At 42.5% G+C, this 16,014-nt stretch overlaps 1 protein-coding gene across 9 annotated transcripts in view; it reads left to right on the top strand.

The window, feature by feature from the left end:
• The window catches only part of CACNA1A (calcium voltage-gated channel subunit alpha1 A), a 355,947-nt gene that overhangs the window by 299,152 nt on the left and 40,781 nt on the right, over positions 1–16,014 (top strand). For all 9 annotated transcript variants that reach the window (XM_078385849.1, XM_078385848.1, XM_072990312.2 and 6 more), the window contains 6 exons: positions 341–446; positions 3,229–3,336; positions 6,480–6,580; positions 9,187–9,296; positions 10,071–10,209; positions 13,999–14,112. In XM_078385849.1, the coding sequence (XP_078241975.1) occupies positions 341–446; positions 3,229–3,336; positions 6,480–6,580; positions 9,187–9,296; positions 10,071–10,209; positions 13,999–14,112 (678 nt within the window). The remainder of the gene's footprint in view (positions 1–340; positions 447–3,228; positions 3,337–6,479; positions 6,581–9,186; positions 9,297–10,070; positions 10,210–13,998; positions 14,113–16,014) is intronic.

Here is a 16,014-nt window from a genome sequence, read left to right as displayed (position 1 = left end):
ATGTTTAGAAATAAGATGAGATTATAGGGTTATGATGATGGACCAATCCAGGCTGTACACTATAGCAGCTGATGCAGAATCCTTGACATCAGTGAATAGAAGACATTGTACATTTGAATGAAAAATTGGGTGGGATAAAAACTGAGCGTGCAGCTGACTTTGAATTAATGCAAACGCCTTGATTTTCACATGTAGCTGAGAGGACAGATAAACCTCAAGGAGTTGAAGAAAAAGTCTGTGGGTTCAGAGTTCTCCCCAGGGTTCTCAAATTGCTCTGTGCATGGCAAGCTGGGAAATGGGGAGTTCATAGAATGACATTTTTCTGCTTGAATTTCCGCAGAGACTACTTCGTATGGACCTGCCTGTGGCAGACGACAACACAGTCCATTTCAATTCCACCCTCATGGCATTGATCCGGACTGCACTTGACATCAAAATTGCCAAAGGCAAGTGAAATCTCTGCAAGCTCAGCAAGAGAGAACAGACTCTTTTCTCACAGGGTATGGAATTCTGTGAAATGAAACAGAATAGGGAAAAGCACACCCTAAGCTACTATGGCACCTGTCATCTGTTGGTGTGGAATGCTTTAAATTGAAGGAAGGATAGAAAAACTGTCTTTGGCAAATAAAAGCTTCCCTGAACCATGTAATAATTGTGTGCCACCAACCCAGTTCTGACTTATGGCAACCATTTCAGGGTTTTCTAGGTAGACAGTACTCAGAAATATATTCACGAAGGCTTTCACGGCCGGGATCTAATGGTTGTTCTGGGTTTTTCGGGCTCTTTGGCCGTGTTCTGAAGGTTGTTCTTCCTGACGTTTTGCCAGTCTCTGTGGCTGGCATCTTCAGAGGACAAGCACTCTGTGCTCTGGTGTAGTTGGCTGGTTGCTGTCCTCTGAAGATGCCGGCCACAGAGACTGGCAAAACATCAGGAAGAACAACCTTCAGAACATGGCCAAAGAGCCCGAAAATCCCAGAACAACCAGTACTCAGAAATGTTTTACCACTCCCTTTTTCTGGGGCATCCTGGGACCGGGCAGCTTACTCAAGGCCATGCAGGCTGGCTCTTCTAGGATGCACAGAGGGGAATTGAACTCCCAGCTTCTGGCTCCACAGCCAGATGCTTAACTTCCTGAGCTATCAAATCAGCTGCCCCATATGGGGGAAAGTGGCTCAGAGCAGGCACTCTGGCTCTCAGCTTGCTGAAGTAATCTAGTACTAGAAGACACTAATGTTAAAAAGCCACCAGAAGGAGTCCCAGGTTACAAAACAATCTTACCAGTGTAAAGGAAAGATAATGAAATGTTCTAAGCTTCATGGCTTCTTTTTCCCCACTCTGCTTGGCTGAAGGTCTGACTTGAATTTTTGCTGTAATGGTTTCTGCCAGATCTGTCAGAGTGTGTCCTATACTTCTTGGTAAGGTTTCTTGTGGTGCATAGAAAATAAAAGTAACAGCGGAAAGATTATGATACGCTCCTTCTCTAGAATACATCTGTGAAGATTCTCAGTCATCCAGGTGTGGTTATCTGGAAGTTGAGTCAAGGCAACTGGACTTCTTTCTTGTTAGGTTGAAGCATTTTGCTACTCATCAAGTAGCTTCAAAGCTACTTGGATGAGTAGTGAAACATTTCAACCAAACAAGAAAGAAGTCCAGTTGCCTTGACTCAACTTCCAGATACCTTCTCTTCAGTGTGCTGGCTCTGTGCATATAAGGATATACTGAGGAGAGAATCAGCCCGGCCCAAGACATTTAGCTACCTGTAGCAAAGGATATGATGATACTCATTCTCCATGGAGGCTGACTGGACTGCCAGTTCAAAGCTGACAGTGAGTTAGCATTCTCTGCCAGCCTGAGGCTAGTGGGCCAGTTTAAAGAATTAGGACAGATTATGTGGGACGTGGTGGCGCTGTGGGTTAAACCGTGGAAGCCTCTGTGCCATAAGACCAGCAGTCGTCGAATACATGCGACGGAGTGAGCCCCCCTCGCTTGTCCCAGCTCCCGCCAACCTAGTGGTTCGAAAGCATGCAAAATGCAAAAATGCAAGTAGATAAATAGGTACCCCCACGGTGGGAAGGTAACGGCATTCCGTACCTAGTCACACTGGCCACGTAACCACAGAAACTGTCTTTGGACAAATGCCGAATCTGTGGCTTGGAAACGGGGATGAGCACCATGCCCTAGAGTCGGACACAACTGGACTATATGTCAAGGGGAACCTTTTTATGTGGCACACACAGCTGTGCCCTCCAACAGAGAGGAATGGCTGGGGACATCACGAGGAATATGGCTACTACTGCTACCGCCAACAGTCCACCACTTCCATGTCTGCTATGTGTGGCAGTTTCCTCTACCTGTGGTAGGAGGGAAAACATGCCTTCTCCCATGTGCAATCTGAAATACTAGTACATTTCAGGAAAATTTCTCTCTCTCTCTCTCTCTCTCTCTCTCTCTCTCTCTCTCTCTGCTGTTGTCTCACTTTGTGTCAATGTTAGAGCTCACATGGCAAGAGAGTCTTTTTGTCAGAAGCTTTTGTTTTAGTGCTGCTCCACTTAAATAAACCAGGAAAGCTTAAAAAAAAACAGTAGAAGATCATTTTTAGGGTCTCCAGATTTTGAAACAGTATATTTTTTGAGCAGCTGATTTCTAAAGTGGATTATCCACTGTATCAGAAGCTTTCAATTCAATGCTATTCCAGTCAGAAACAGAAAAGAACAAACGCACAGGAACAAAAATCCAGCACAGAAATGCAGCAGAAGGTCATTTCTTGGATTTCCTTCAGATTTTCCAAACAACAATTTTTGAAAGTACAATAACTGATTTCTGAGGTGGATTAGCACTGAATGTGTGGTGTCAGTGGTACCTTTCAATTTAGTGTTAACATACTAAATCAAAGGGCAGTGAGGTGGGAGAGATCCAGCAGGCAAAAGTGGCTTAAATGGTTTTAAAGGATTATAAACTGTTTCTCCAAGCTTTTTGGAAGTCTTTTGATCTATGCCTTAAAGAGGCATTGATTTCTTAAGAAAGAAGAGAAGTGGAATAATATGGATCAAAATTCTTGTAAGATCTGTGCTTAAGTAGCGCCAAGAAGCACAAGCTAACACGAAATCGGGAGAAAGAAACGCTTCGTATTTTCAAGCCCAGAAGAAGTTTAAGATTTCCAGAAGTGATGGAGTTCAGATGTACAGCTCTTTATTTTGTAACCTTTCATTCCTGGCTTGCATCTTCTAGGTGGAGCTGATAAACAGCAGATGGATGCTGAACTGAGGAAAGAGATGATGGCAATCTGGCCTAATCTTTCACAGAAAACACTTGATCTCCTGGTAACCCCTCATAAATGTAAGCACTACCTTTTCTTATCTCTGTCTGTGACAAGCCTTTTTTTGTGTGTGTGTGTCAAGTTAATGGAGACATTCATGGAATATTCACAATTATTACTGCAGTGCCATCTGCCTAGTTGGTGGAATTATTTGCATGTGTATGTATACATGTTAGTCCCCAACAACATAAATTATGCTAACTCGCAGGCACAAGTAACAGCATTCTGGCAAACAGTTAATACAGCTGACTGGAATGGTACATTGTTGTTGTTGCTATAAAAAAGTTCGCACATTACAGTAGCTAAGCAAACATTAAATCAATTTTAATTGGGATTTGCAAGATTTACTCACAGAATGCAGCTTTCTTAATTTTTATCAATCAGTATATTTATCAATGCAATGAACATGAGTAATAATGATTCCTTGTGAATAATCTCAAGCAAATTAAAACATTACATAAATGTACAAATTCACAAAACAGTTCCCTTAAAAGTTGGCAGAAAATGTAGCAGTTTAAGCACAGTTTTAAGGCATAAGTGTCATATTTGCTACCTTACTACAGCTACTACTGCTGCTAAATGTAGACTAGACTAGACTAGACTAGACTAGATAGGGAGGTATCTGGTCCTCATCTATCCCCCTGATTTTTCTCAAAGAAAAACTCACTTTTTATACCAATAAATATACCATTATACTCAATTTTAAATAAAGCTTGCAAAAATTACCCAGAATTCCCTATTTAACATGTAGAGAAATTTGCTCAGATAGCAATTTCAACAACAAATTTAGTTTTAATCCCAGCAACCTTTACCGCTGAATTAACATTATATTAATTTTATGGTGAATCTCTTTGGAACAGAGAAATACTTCTTGATCTTTTGATTGTTTTACCTGGCTTCCTCATCTAATTGAAACCGTAACAGGAGTCCAACACAGTATTTTTTAAATGTAACCTTTTAATCCTTTCCCCAGAAAGTTAAGATAATGAAACATTTAGACACTTTTAATCTCGCTTGTCTTGTTCTATTTTGTTTTGAAATAAGGAATAAAGGAATAAAAAGAACGTTAGGCATAATATAGACGTTGAATTTATGTTCCAGATCAGGGATCTCAAAGCTTTTTACAGTAATGGCCACACCGGATATTTTCAAAGTTTTTGAGAGCTGAAGGAACAGAAATGTGTGTGTGTAATGTGTGTGTGTGTGTATGTGCGGCCACGCAGACATACACCCGGCCATACACACATGGACGCCGGCCTGTACGCACACACATGCATGCATGCCTGCACACACACACACAGAGAGAGACACACACACATACACATGCACACACACACGCTCGCACACAGTCATGAGTGCAGCCGAAGATCTGGAATCTGAGGGGTTAACTGTAACTGAGGAGAATGCTGAGCGATTATAAACACAAACAGCTGAATCGCCTCCAGATTCTCCTCCCCCCCCCCCCCCAGATAGGCTTCAGGCCAGGCTTCGGGGAAGACTTATGACAAAAAGGTCAGAGGATCACTTGAAGGCTGCCTACAGAAACGTCCAATCAACTAGCCCTGAGTTCTGACATGATGAAAAGGCTTCCAGCAGTTCAAGGATTGTTTTACTATATAAACAGCTCTCAGACGGCTGAAAGTCTGTGGAAGCAACAAGTCAAACCTCTGGCTTGCATCCATGTTCCTGACTACCTTGAACCTTGTTCTTTGGGCTCTTGGCTTTGGACTCTGATCCTGGACTACGTTGTGTGAGTTGGCTTTGGTATTTGGATATCGGCTCTGCATTCTCTGAATTTCTGAGATAGGACTGGCTTATCAGACTCTGCTGTTGTAACCCCTGGGAACATGACACACCCACACCCGCACACTTGCACGCACCCCCGCCTGCCCCCTGACACGTGGGCCGAGCTGAAGGGAATGGGCCAGTAAGTTCCCTGAATTCTGTTGGTAGAATAGTCTGGAAGGCCTGTCTAAATAACCAGGTTTTTAAAAGTTCCTTAAAGGGTTAAAACATACTATGAAATTTTGTCATGAGAGTGAATTTAAACATATGTTAGCCATGTAATAAATGTAATAAATGCAGTTATGATTTAATAACCTGAATAATTGGAGTTTCTAGCATCTCTTTTTGCCTCACAATTCTCACCCCTATCCTGGGAAACAGTATTTGTAGTACTTTTTTAACTTTTAGCCTCCATTCTTCTGGATAGCCATGTCACTTCTCTGTCGCTGCCATGGTCAAGGCTAACCCCACTCCTTGCTGGAGCCTCATGTTAGGTACTGACTTGGGTTCTGGACAGGCCACGCCTTCTGCCTTCCCACTGAATGTATATGAAAAATAAAAATCAGAAATATGTGTCTCTTGGTATCAAACTCTACATTAAGAGGAATGTGTATTTCTTTGGGTTCCTCACCATCACCATATTCTCTGTGACCGTCTTCAGTTCACTTTTTTGCCAATGGGTTGGACAAGAAGAGGAGAGACCTGTATAGCCAGCAGCTTCGGTCACACCATCCTTTTCCTTGTGTCATTTTATTTCTGAGGAACAAGTGCAATGTAGAAGTCTAAATCCCTTGGGGATATTCTGTTAATTTTGAGCTGTAGTATTCCTTCAGCAAGTATGTAGTCTGGATCTGAAAAGAAAGAACTCTGAATTTTAAAAATGTGGTTGCTCTCTGAAGAGATTATACACATTGGGAGGGAGCCTTCTTCTAAGAAAAAGTCCAGACTGTTTCAGTGCTGTCCCAAAAAAGTACAGATGCAGTGAAGTAGCTGAATGTACAGATGGCAATTGTCCATTGTCGGTATTAGCCACTGCCTTTTACTACTACTACTTACTACTTAAGAAAACATCTTCCAGGGCCTAGGAGTCTACATGAAGCACAATATGAGGCTGTGTTCCATGATAATTCACCAGGTAGTGAGTGGTTTACACTAGCAATCTAATCTGTCATGTTGTCCTCAGATGTTTCAGTGGGCTCATATTCCAAAGGACTATAAGATCTGTACCTTTTTGCACACACTCAGCTGGGTAGTGTGTCTCACTAGTGAAAAAAACAGGGCACAAATTAGAAAATAGAGAGCACCTATACTCACTGCCAAGGAAACAGTAAGCAGGGACATTTTTTTTAATTTGCTCTCTGCTTTTCTCATCCCGCAGCTACTGACCTGACAGTTGGTAAAATCTATGCAGCCATGATGATCATGGAATATTACCGCCAAAGTAAGGCCAAGAAGTTGCAGGCCATTCGAGAGGAACAGGTACACGATGAATATAAAATACAATTTGAAGGAAGATCCCTCAGTTCTCAACACTGAGATTTTTCTTTTTTGTTCATTTCCTGTCTGTTGAATAAGCCTTCTTTTTTTTTTTAATCAACTCATGGATTCATGGGGGGCCAGGGAGATTTAAAGCTCAACCTTTTTTTAAAAGTCACTATAGTGTATGTGCATGTGTGTATTAAGAATCAGAACCTTGAATACAATTATTCCAGCACTTCCTGAGTATTACACCCCTTGGGCCATGTCATGCTGCACACAGTGCTCCAACATTAGTACAAATTCTCCATGAGATCAAAGTCAGAACAAAAAAAAAAATAGGATGACTATATGAGCATTTAGCCTATTATTTGGTCCACTGTGGGGCTGGTTCACTCCTTTTGCCAGCAATCAGAGGACATAATTGCTAGAGTGAACCAGCATTCCTACTGTTCTTTTCCATGTTCCTGTCAGGTGCTACTGTTTTTAAAGTATGAGTAGGGTACATTGAAAGTTTTTGTTAAATGCTGTCAGAGCATTGCTGATTCACTGCATCATTTAGCAACTGTTAAAAACTTTTGGTCCCCCTTGTCCTCCAAAGCAAAGAAAACTTAAAGGGGAAGTTTCCCTTTGCTCAACTGAGAAATCTTCAATTGAGAAATTGGAAGCTTTCCCTTTAAAACCTCTTGCCTTTGGAGAGGACGGGATACCAAAAAATCCCACTTGTTTTGATGTAGTGAATCAGAAATGCTTTGACAGCACTTTAAAAACTTCCAAAGCAAAGCTGATACCTCAGCATCAATTAAAAAGAACTACAAAATGTTGCCACCGCCCTCTTCCAAAGGAGAGCTCAGAGGAAGTTTTCAGTCAAGTTGCTTCTCCAAAGGGTCAGCCTTAACAATATTAGAGATCTTTTAATGAAGCTTTTGCTTGTGCTAAACAGAGTAGCTTGAGGAACAGTGTGGTTTCCTGACCTGAAACCACCCAGTCCTTGCCTGTGGATGTAAGGATTGCACGACACATCTTTGTCTGACCTTAACCAACCCTATTTAGTTCTGCTCCTGCCTGCTTCAATTTCATGGTCTAATCAAGTTCCCAGTCAAGATCAAACAACAAATCAGAAAGCAGGATCAACAAATGCAGCAGAGGTCAGAGCAAAAGAGCTAGTGAAAACCAAAAGACACAAGGAACTAATGATCTGGCGAGTAGACGCTCCCAACTCTTGTGGCATTAGGGCAGAGTTGGTTCAATAGGTTCTTCACTGAGAGCCTGCTGCCTAAAGTTCGGTGGTTGACACCACAATGGAGCTTCTCACAGGAAGTGGCTTCTGGCAGTGGTGTTCCTATGAGATATGGATCCCTTAGTAAACATACACTGCTATTAGAACACTTCTGGTATTTGATGCAGGATCTATGCGCATCAGCTACTATCATACAGAACCACAGCACTTCTTCATTTTCAGCTAACTTGCTTTTGCTCTGATTTTCAAAGCCACAAAGTCATGCTTCAGCTATTTTCCTTTTGAAGCTATGTTCATATGACAAGTTGTGAGTATATGTGCTCTCTTTCATGTCAGGGAGATCCCAGTAGGGATGTGCCATTTGGACTTTTTGAACTCCAATTCCCAGAATTCTCTAGGAATTCTGAGGGAGTTGCAGCCCACAGATCAATACCTATAGACACCTAGAGACACACCTGCTTGTCACTCACCTGGAGAAGGGCCTAGCTCAAAGATTCTGTGGCCTAGCTCCAGCCTGACTTCCCATTAAAAAAGGAAGCTGTCCCAGTGCTACCTGGGAGTGTGTGGCCTTTTGACTTCTAGAAGTAGCCCACCCCTGTTGTAAAAGAAGGTGAGCAGAAAGAACCGATAGCTTGCTATACTAGAGAGATGTGACAAAATGTTTACTGAAATATAAGAAAGGGATTCTAAGAAGAGGAACAAAGTGTCACATTAAAAAAAGGGATTGAACTCACCCATGTGCTGTATTTGTCAGAAGTGGCTGGAATTATGTTGTGCAATGTACAGTATGTGTGTAAGGCTGTTGATGTCATGGGCAGCAGCAGTTTTGGGAAATTAAAGACTTCCCCCATTCCACAGCCCATAACAACTTCCCCAAAACAAAACCAATCCCAAGGGAGCCTCAAGATCTTTGGGGGGGGGGGATCGGAAACGTTTAATTTTGGAAAAACTGTCACAGCTGACAACGTCAGCTAGTATTGTAGTGGAACCGACATGGAATATCAGAAACATGGGGATTTTGGATTAGCCATCATGTGACAACCCTACCCCTCTGCCTTTAGTAGAGGAGGAAGACCAATCTTTCCCAGCAACATTACATTGCTCTGAGCTACTGTGTTGTTGTGCAGAGTATTTCGGGGTAGCTGGCTCTTGAATTGGCAATTTAAACCCTTTGACTTTACAAGAGTTACAGCTGATGGAGTTGAGAACTCTGGTTTGCTGATATAAACAGTGGACTGTATTTTTGGTCTCTCCATGGAGGTGTCTTTATGGAGACAATCAATAATGAGTAACTAAAAATTCACCATTACTCCACTATCCAAAAGCAATCTTAATATCTACCTTTACATCATTCTGTGCTTTTGTGTAGAATCGTACACCACTTATGTTCCAGCGCATGGAGCCACCATCCCCAACCCAAGAAGGTGTCCAAGGACAGAATGCTCTCCCCTCCTCACAGCTGGATCAAGGAGTTGAAATGTGAGTCAATGCAGCTTGCAGACTATCTGCATCATAAGGGAAGGGGTCTCAGAAATATAAGCCCTACTCTTCTGTTAACTAACACATACAATAAACACACAAAGAAGGGGAATGCTCTAGCTTTGCCCTCTCCTTCTTCACTAACCTTCAATGCATGGATACCAGTGGTCTGAAAAGAGAGAAAGAGAGGGATTCTTCTCTTTGTGTGGGCTTGTCACGTATCCTGACTACCCCTTCTCGAGTGTTTATTGTATGCACAAGTTAATGACTTAAGCCATTGCTTTATATAACCTTAGACCTCTCACCCTGAATGATTCCACAATATACGTGTGTGTGTGTGTGTATGTGTATGTGTATGTGTGCATCTAAAATATTGTTTTACTTTAGATATTTTTGTATTACTCTCCTGATTAAAAGGGGGATAGTTCGCATAAGAAGAAATCAGTGTCTCTTATGTTTCATAAGTCAACCTGCATATTCTGACTTGACTGAGTGTATCAAGTAATTCCCTACTGTGGGCCTTGCAAGCATAAGAGCCCCTTGAACCACAACTTCTCAGTACAGTTTATTTTAGTGGAGAATGCTAGGGGTTGGAATAGCAGAAAGTTTTCTTAGTTAACAGTGTAGCAGCCTTCCCTTCTCCAATTCCTGTAATGATTCTTTGTGTGAAATATCTGTAATTTTTGTAGTGGCTGCACAGATTAGAGAGTATCTATCCAGTCCTCTTTTCAGCACAGGATCTCATTGTAGTCAAATGTTTTTGTCTACCTCCAGGAGTATGGAAGAAGGAAGGATGAAACAGAGTGAGTCATGGGTCACACAGCGAGCACAGGAAATGTTTCAGAAAACAGGAACCTGGAGTCCAGAGCGCGGGCGTCCAGAGGAGATACCCAACAGCCGGACCAATTCCCAGGTGGTTTGTGTACCAGCAAGGTCTTGGGATTAGCTTTTTTGCATCTGTCTATTTCCTTCTTCTTTCCCTGCCCTAATCACCATCCTATAATCTGTTTAAAAGGTAATCTAGCTAGCAGACATATTGGTCTATTGTAGCACAAGAGCAACCAAAAGTCTTGTAGCGCCTTTGAGACCAATTAGTTTTTATTTTTCATGAACTTGCTTGCCTGCCTGCCTGCCTTATTTCATTCATTCATTCATTCATTCATTCATTCATTCATTCATTCATTCATTCATTCATTCATTCATTCATTCATTCATTCATTTACCGCCCCGTTAATGCATAGCAGTAATGTGGACAGTTTGCAACATAATAGTAAAACATCTAGAACAGATTAAAATCAAATCTGAAACAAATAAAACAAATAATAATAGAAGAGGCATATTTTCTAAACATGGGGGCAGGACAGGATGCATAAAGTCAGACTAGAGTGTACAGAAAGGCTTCTCTTTAAAGAAAGTCTTCAGAAAGAAGCTTTTGGATGTTCGGAAGGAGGAGGCCGGGCACAGCTCCACCGGTTCCAAAGTGTAGGTACCACTTCGAAGAAAGCCTGGCCCCTTGTGGCTGATTTCCTGGCCTCCCTTCAGAGTGGCCACCCAGAAGAGCATGGCCTGGGAGGATCTGCTAACGTGAGTACTTAACCTTGGGGAAAGATGCTCTGACAAGTATTGTGGTCCCAAACCATGGATGGCTTTATACAGTCTGTGAACATCAATATCTTGAACCTCATCATGGACACAACCGGTAACCAGTGGAGGCAAACGAGCACTGGGGAAATGTGATCAAACATGTTCACGCCAGCCACTAGTCTGGCTGCTGCCTTCTGGGTGTGCTGTAGTCTCCAGATCAGCCCCAAGGGAAGCCCCACATGGAGAGCATTACAGCAGCTGATCTGGGAGATGACCAGTGCCTGCATCAAAGGTCCTGAGGGCTCCCTTGTCTAGGTAAGGGTGGAGTTGGGCAATAAGCCTAAATTGATTGAAGGCGGCTCTGGACACAGCTGCAATCTAGAATCCTGAGACAATGCTGGGTCCAGATTACATACTTGATCCCTAAACAGGAGGACAGTGCCATCCATCCAACCTGTCTGAATGCCCCCGCCCCCCCGGAACAAGATCTCCCTCTTATCTGGATTTTGTTTTTGCTTGTTAGCCCTGGTCCATTCTAAGACTGAAGTCAGGCAGCTTTCCAGCATCCGAACAGCAGGAAGCCTCTGAGTAAGAACACATCAGAAAAATTCAGTATACTCTCTCTAGGTGTTAGCAAATATAGTGTTTCTGTGTACTTATATGTACTAATCCAATCATTTGGGTCTTTTTTCATGCAGCTGGACCATAATCACCATCATTGTGATGGAATTAATTGCAGCCTGTTGTCTGTTAAAGAGCTTCTTCATCTAGGACCAAAACTTCCAATTATTGTTCTGCCCTCACATACTCTCCCTGCCAACATTTTTAAATCCACCCCCCCAAGACACAGCCATCCATTAATCTGAAATGGAATGCTTGGATACATGAAAGCTTATGAAAAATAAAAACTAGCTTGTATCAAGGGTGCTACATGAGTTCTGGTTTTTCTTAACCTTTTTAGTCTGTTATAATGCACAACCTCTCACTTTGATCAGACATCATAAACCCAGATCCAGAATCACTAGCACACTGCTAAGCAAGGCACAGTCCATAGGACGAAATAGATGAGGATGTAGGTTATGATAATATGAACTGAAAATGAAGGCCCAGATTTTAGGACATTTGAGCTGAGTTTCTTACTGTGTTTGTGGTGGAACAGTCGCAAGACCCCATGTCATAAACAGAATTAAGCCTGTGTATGGGACGTGGTGGCGCTTTGGGCTAAACCGCAGAAGCCTCTGTGCTGCAGGGTCAGAAGACCAAGCAGTCGTAAGATCGAATCCACGTGACGGAGTGAGCACCCGTCGCTTGTCCCAGCTCCTGCCATCCTAGTGGTTCGAAAGCATGCAAATGCAAGTAGATAAATAGGTACCACCTCGGTGGGAAGGTAACAGCGTTCCGTGTCTAAGTCGCACTGGCCATGTGACCATGGAAGATTGTCTTCGGACAAACGCTGGCTTTATGGCTTGGAAACAGGGATGAGCACCGCCCCCTAGAGTCGAACACGACTGGACAAAAATTGTCAAGGGGAACCTTTACCTTTACCTTTTTATGCTTATCTTGCTTTCCCACCCTGCTGGCTTGATCATGTAGATTGGTAGTTGCCCTGAGCTCTTATGAGTAAAGATGGGGAAATAACAAGGCGATGATAAAATCAATATAAATCAAATCGAGAATGAAAACCAGAGTAATAGAAGTAATGTAAATTCATTTTTTAAAAAAAATGGAACTCATAGCATCAACATCTTACTGCCACTATCAAAATTATGAGAGTTCCTATTTAGTAACTTCAGGAAATATGAATTTGATATTCATTATCCCTGGGAGTTTCTCAAAAGATCCAATGTAAAAAAATGCATAACTGTAGTGGTGCTCAGAACTCTGCACATAGAAGTGTATGAAGATAATGGGGCAAATGCATCCTGCTATGTGCAGTCACAGTCTGCTACTTCGTTCCACACAGGTGTGCTGGATTTTCTGTGGGGTCCAAAATAGCTTCGGGATAATGTACAGTGAATGTTGTCCTCCATTTGGCCCACTGCATTCATTCCTCCCCACAAAGGGCCATATGTTAATGATCTGCTCCATTTAGCAGTAGCAGCTGATCTTGATACAGTAACATCTGTATGCATGTTGTGTTTCAGTGATACTGCAGACCAACAATTCACAACAATTCACTAGCCATCCCTCCTTTTTATATTCTGTTACTGATATGCTTGATTATAGGATTCAGTTGTTTTTAAAACATCGAGATTATTGGCCAGCACTTACCAAAGTTACATTTGAGTGTGTGAATGTGTGTTAATTAATTTAATTAGAAATAGAAGTTAGTGATGAATTTCCCACTCCTTCTGTTATTTGACTCCCAGACTATGTATTAGGAAGATAGAAGTGATTTTTCCAGGAAGAGAGCAGGCAGCATCTATAACTCCATCATATCCTCTCCTTTCCTTGTGGTGCTTTTACATGTGCTAGTAGCAGAGGAAGAAGTAGAAAAATGTGTCTCTAGCCAGTACAGTATGTTACTTCTGTGTCCTGAGAACTTTGCAGGATCTTGGAATCTCTTGGGTCTAACTCTTCCTAAATTTAGAGAGGGATGAGCACACCATGACCCTCCAGATACTATTAGACTGCAACTTCCCTGAGCCTGAGCCAACATTGCAAATGGTGAAAAGTTATGAGAGCAGTAGTTCAGCATCTAGAGGGCCACAGATTTCCTGCCCTTAAATGAAGTTGAGACTTTGTCCAAGTTCACATCCATCCATGTCCTCTACCCTGTTTCTCCAAAAATAAGACAGTGTCTTATATTAATTTTTGCTCCAAAAACACATTAGGGCTTATTTTCAGGGGATGTTTTATTTTTATCATGTACAACAATCTACATTTATTCAAATATAGTCCTGCCATCTTCTTCTGGTTGCTGCACCATGGTGGAGGGCAGGGTCTCACTTAACTAGGACTTATTTTGGGGGTAGGGCTTATATTACGAGCATCCCGAAAAATCATGCTGGGGCTTATTTTCAGGTTAGGTCTTATTTTCGGGGAAACAGGGTATATGTAAAGTATTCCCATTTGTCTCTGACCCGTGTGTCCTGACCTCATTGTCTCCTTAATACAGTCTGTAGAGATGCGGGAAATGTCAAAAGATGGCTACTCAGACAGTGACCAGTACCTGCCCATGGAAGGTCATGGACGGGCTGCTTCCATGCCACGACTGCCTGCTGAAAACCAGGTGAGGAGTTGTTGCTTTTATGTGACCCATTTGTGAACTTGAAGGTAGGGATGACTTCCCTTTCCCTGCATTCTCTGGCTCCTGGAGGTAGCAGTAATCTTTACTTTCAGACACACACACTCCAAGGAGGTATCTCAATGCTGGTTTCAGGGTTCCACATATTGATTCAAAGTTAAAGAATGTTTGAACCCTAAACAGCTCCTTATTTCAGACTTTTCTAGGCAATACTTGTCCCTGCCCTGCTGCAATCACATGATGGTGCTTCAGGGACAATCAACCCTTGTTTCCTTCTGTGGCCTTGCTTTTGAGGCTCAATCTCTACTAACTTGTGGATTTTACAGGAATAAATTATTGTGCTATTGGCCCAGGGACTGCTGGTTTTGTTATGCCAGCTATTTTCTCCACTCTTTGCTTCTGTCAGTGGAGAATGGGAGAACTGAAAGGCTAAGTGGCATTTGATGGCTACCCTTCTAAGACCTGTTGCAACACAGTTACTGTCAAAACAAAGGTCATGTCTTTGTGCAGCTACCATCCAGATAGCAGTGTTTGCTTCCTGGTCTAGCATGAAGCATGCTTGATAGCTGCAGTCTTTCAAGGACAGCAAGATGGAGTCCCAGTTGCCAGTGTTGTGCAAAGTGAGCTGTGTGGAGTGGGTAGTGGGCTTGGGGGTACTGAGTTCTGTTTGCTAAGCATGTGCCAAGCAGCAGTCGCTCTTAGCATGCTCCGCTGTATAGCAGCATTTATTGCCATAGCAACAGGCTAAGCATATTTGTTTGTCTGTGTACATGTGTGCAAGTGAGAACTTGAGCATAATGTGACAGGAAGAAGCTGTACAAAACAAACATATCAGCAGCATTTGTTGCATAATTGTGCCTACTAGTTCTTTCTAACAGGATGTAAATTTTAGCCTGCAAGGCTCTCAGCACTCACAGCTTGTTGAAAATTGCAGCTGTTGCAAAACACTGAAAGTAAGTTGAACAAACTGACTTTATATGCTCATTTGCCACCAACTTTAGGTGTCCTGGAAAGCTCACTGGAGAAGCTACCATAGTGGGCCCACTGGTCTTGTGTGTGCCCAGAGGAAGGCACCCTATTGTCATCAATTTCACATTGTCAGTAAATCTTGGCAAGAGATTAGCTATTTGATTCAGTATTGGGTACTACTTATTACTCTAAAGCAGTGATGTTCTGTAGGATTCTGGCGACCGCTTGCCCAATCTTGAAAGGCTGCTCATCCACCATGATCAGAGGTGAGAAACATTCCATTCTTGGACTACACCTCCCAGAATTCCCTAACCAGCATTGAATTGTAGTCACCTCAAAATAACTTTTTCCACTTCTGGCTGTGACTCTTCTTCCCTTCCAATGCAGGCCTTCAGGGGGGGCCCTAGGATACACTCTAGGCTCATGGAGAGCCAGAGTGAAGATGCCCAACTAGACCGGCAGGTGTCTTACATAAACCGTGTGCTCCTACTGGATGCCCCCTCCTCCCCGTCAAGAATCCTGTGCAACATATAAGGCATACTTGTCAGAAGACTCAATGTGAAAAGGATTTGTTAAAGCAAAAAGCTTGAAACCATAGCTTTTCTGTGTTATTGTAAGTGGTCAGCCTATGGCATAGACAACAGGACTTTGTGGCATATCTGGATAGAAGATGGAGGGCCCCTGGGCATCATTGTGTCATAGAATCTGACCAATACCCCTGCCTCATTCTGCCATGATATTTTGCTGCCAACTCTTTGATCAACTCTTTAGGGAAAACCACTCCGAGGCATTGGAAATCTCTTATTACACACTGGAAAGAATGCAGTTGAAGTCTTATGCTTTTGGTCTGATTTGTGGTAGCATATTTGCCCCTAAAATTAGCCATCACTACAGCTTTAAGACATCTTGGGCTTTTTA

This window comes from Pogona vitticeps, chromosome 2 (genome assembly GCF_051106095.1).
Source record: "Pogona vitticeps strain Pit_001003342236 chromosome 2, PviZW2.1, whole genome shotgun sequence".
Classification (NCBI taxonomy): domain Eukaryota; kingdom Metazoa; phylum Chordata; class Lepidosauria; order Squamata; family Agamidae; genus Pogona; species Pogona vitticeps.
The sequence above is the reverse complement of the archived record's forward strand: the minus strand, read 5'-3'. Positions and strand labels throughout refer to the sequence as shown.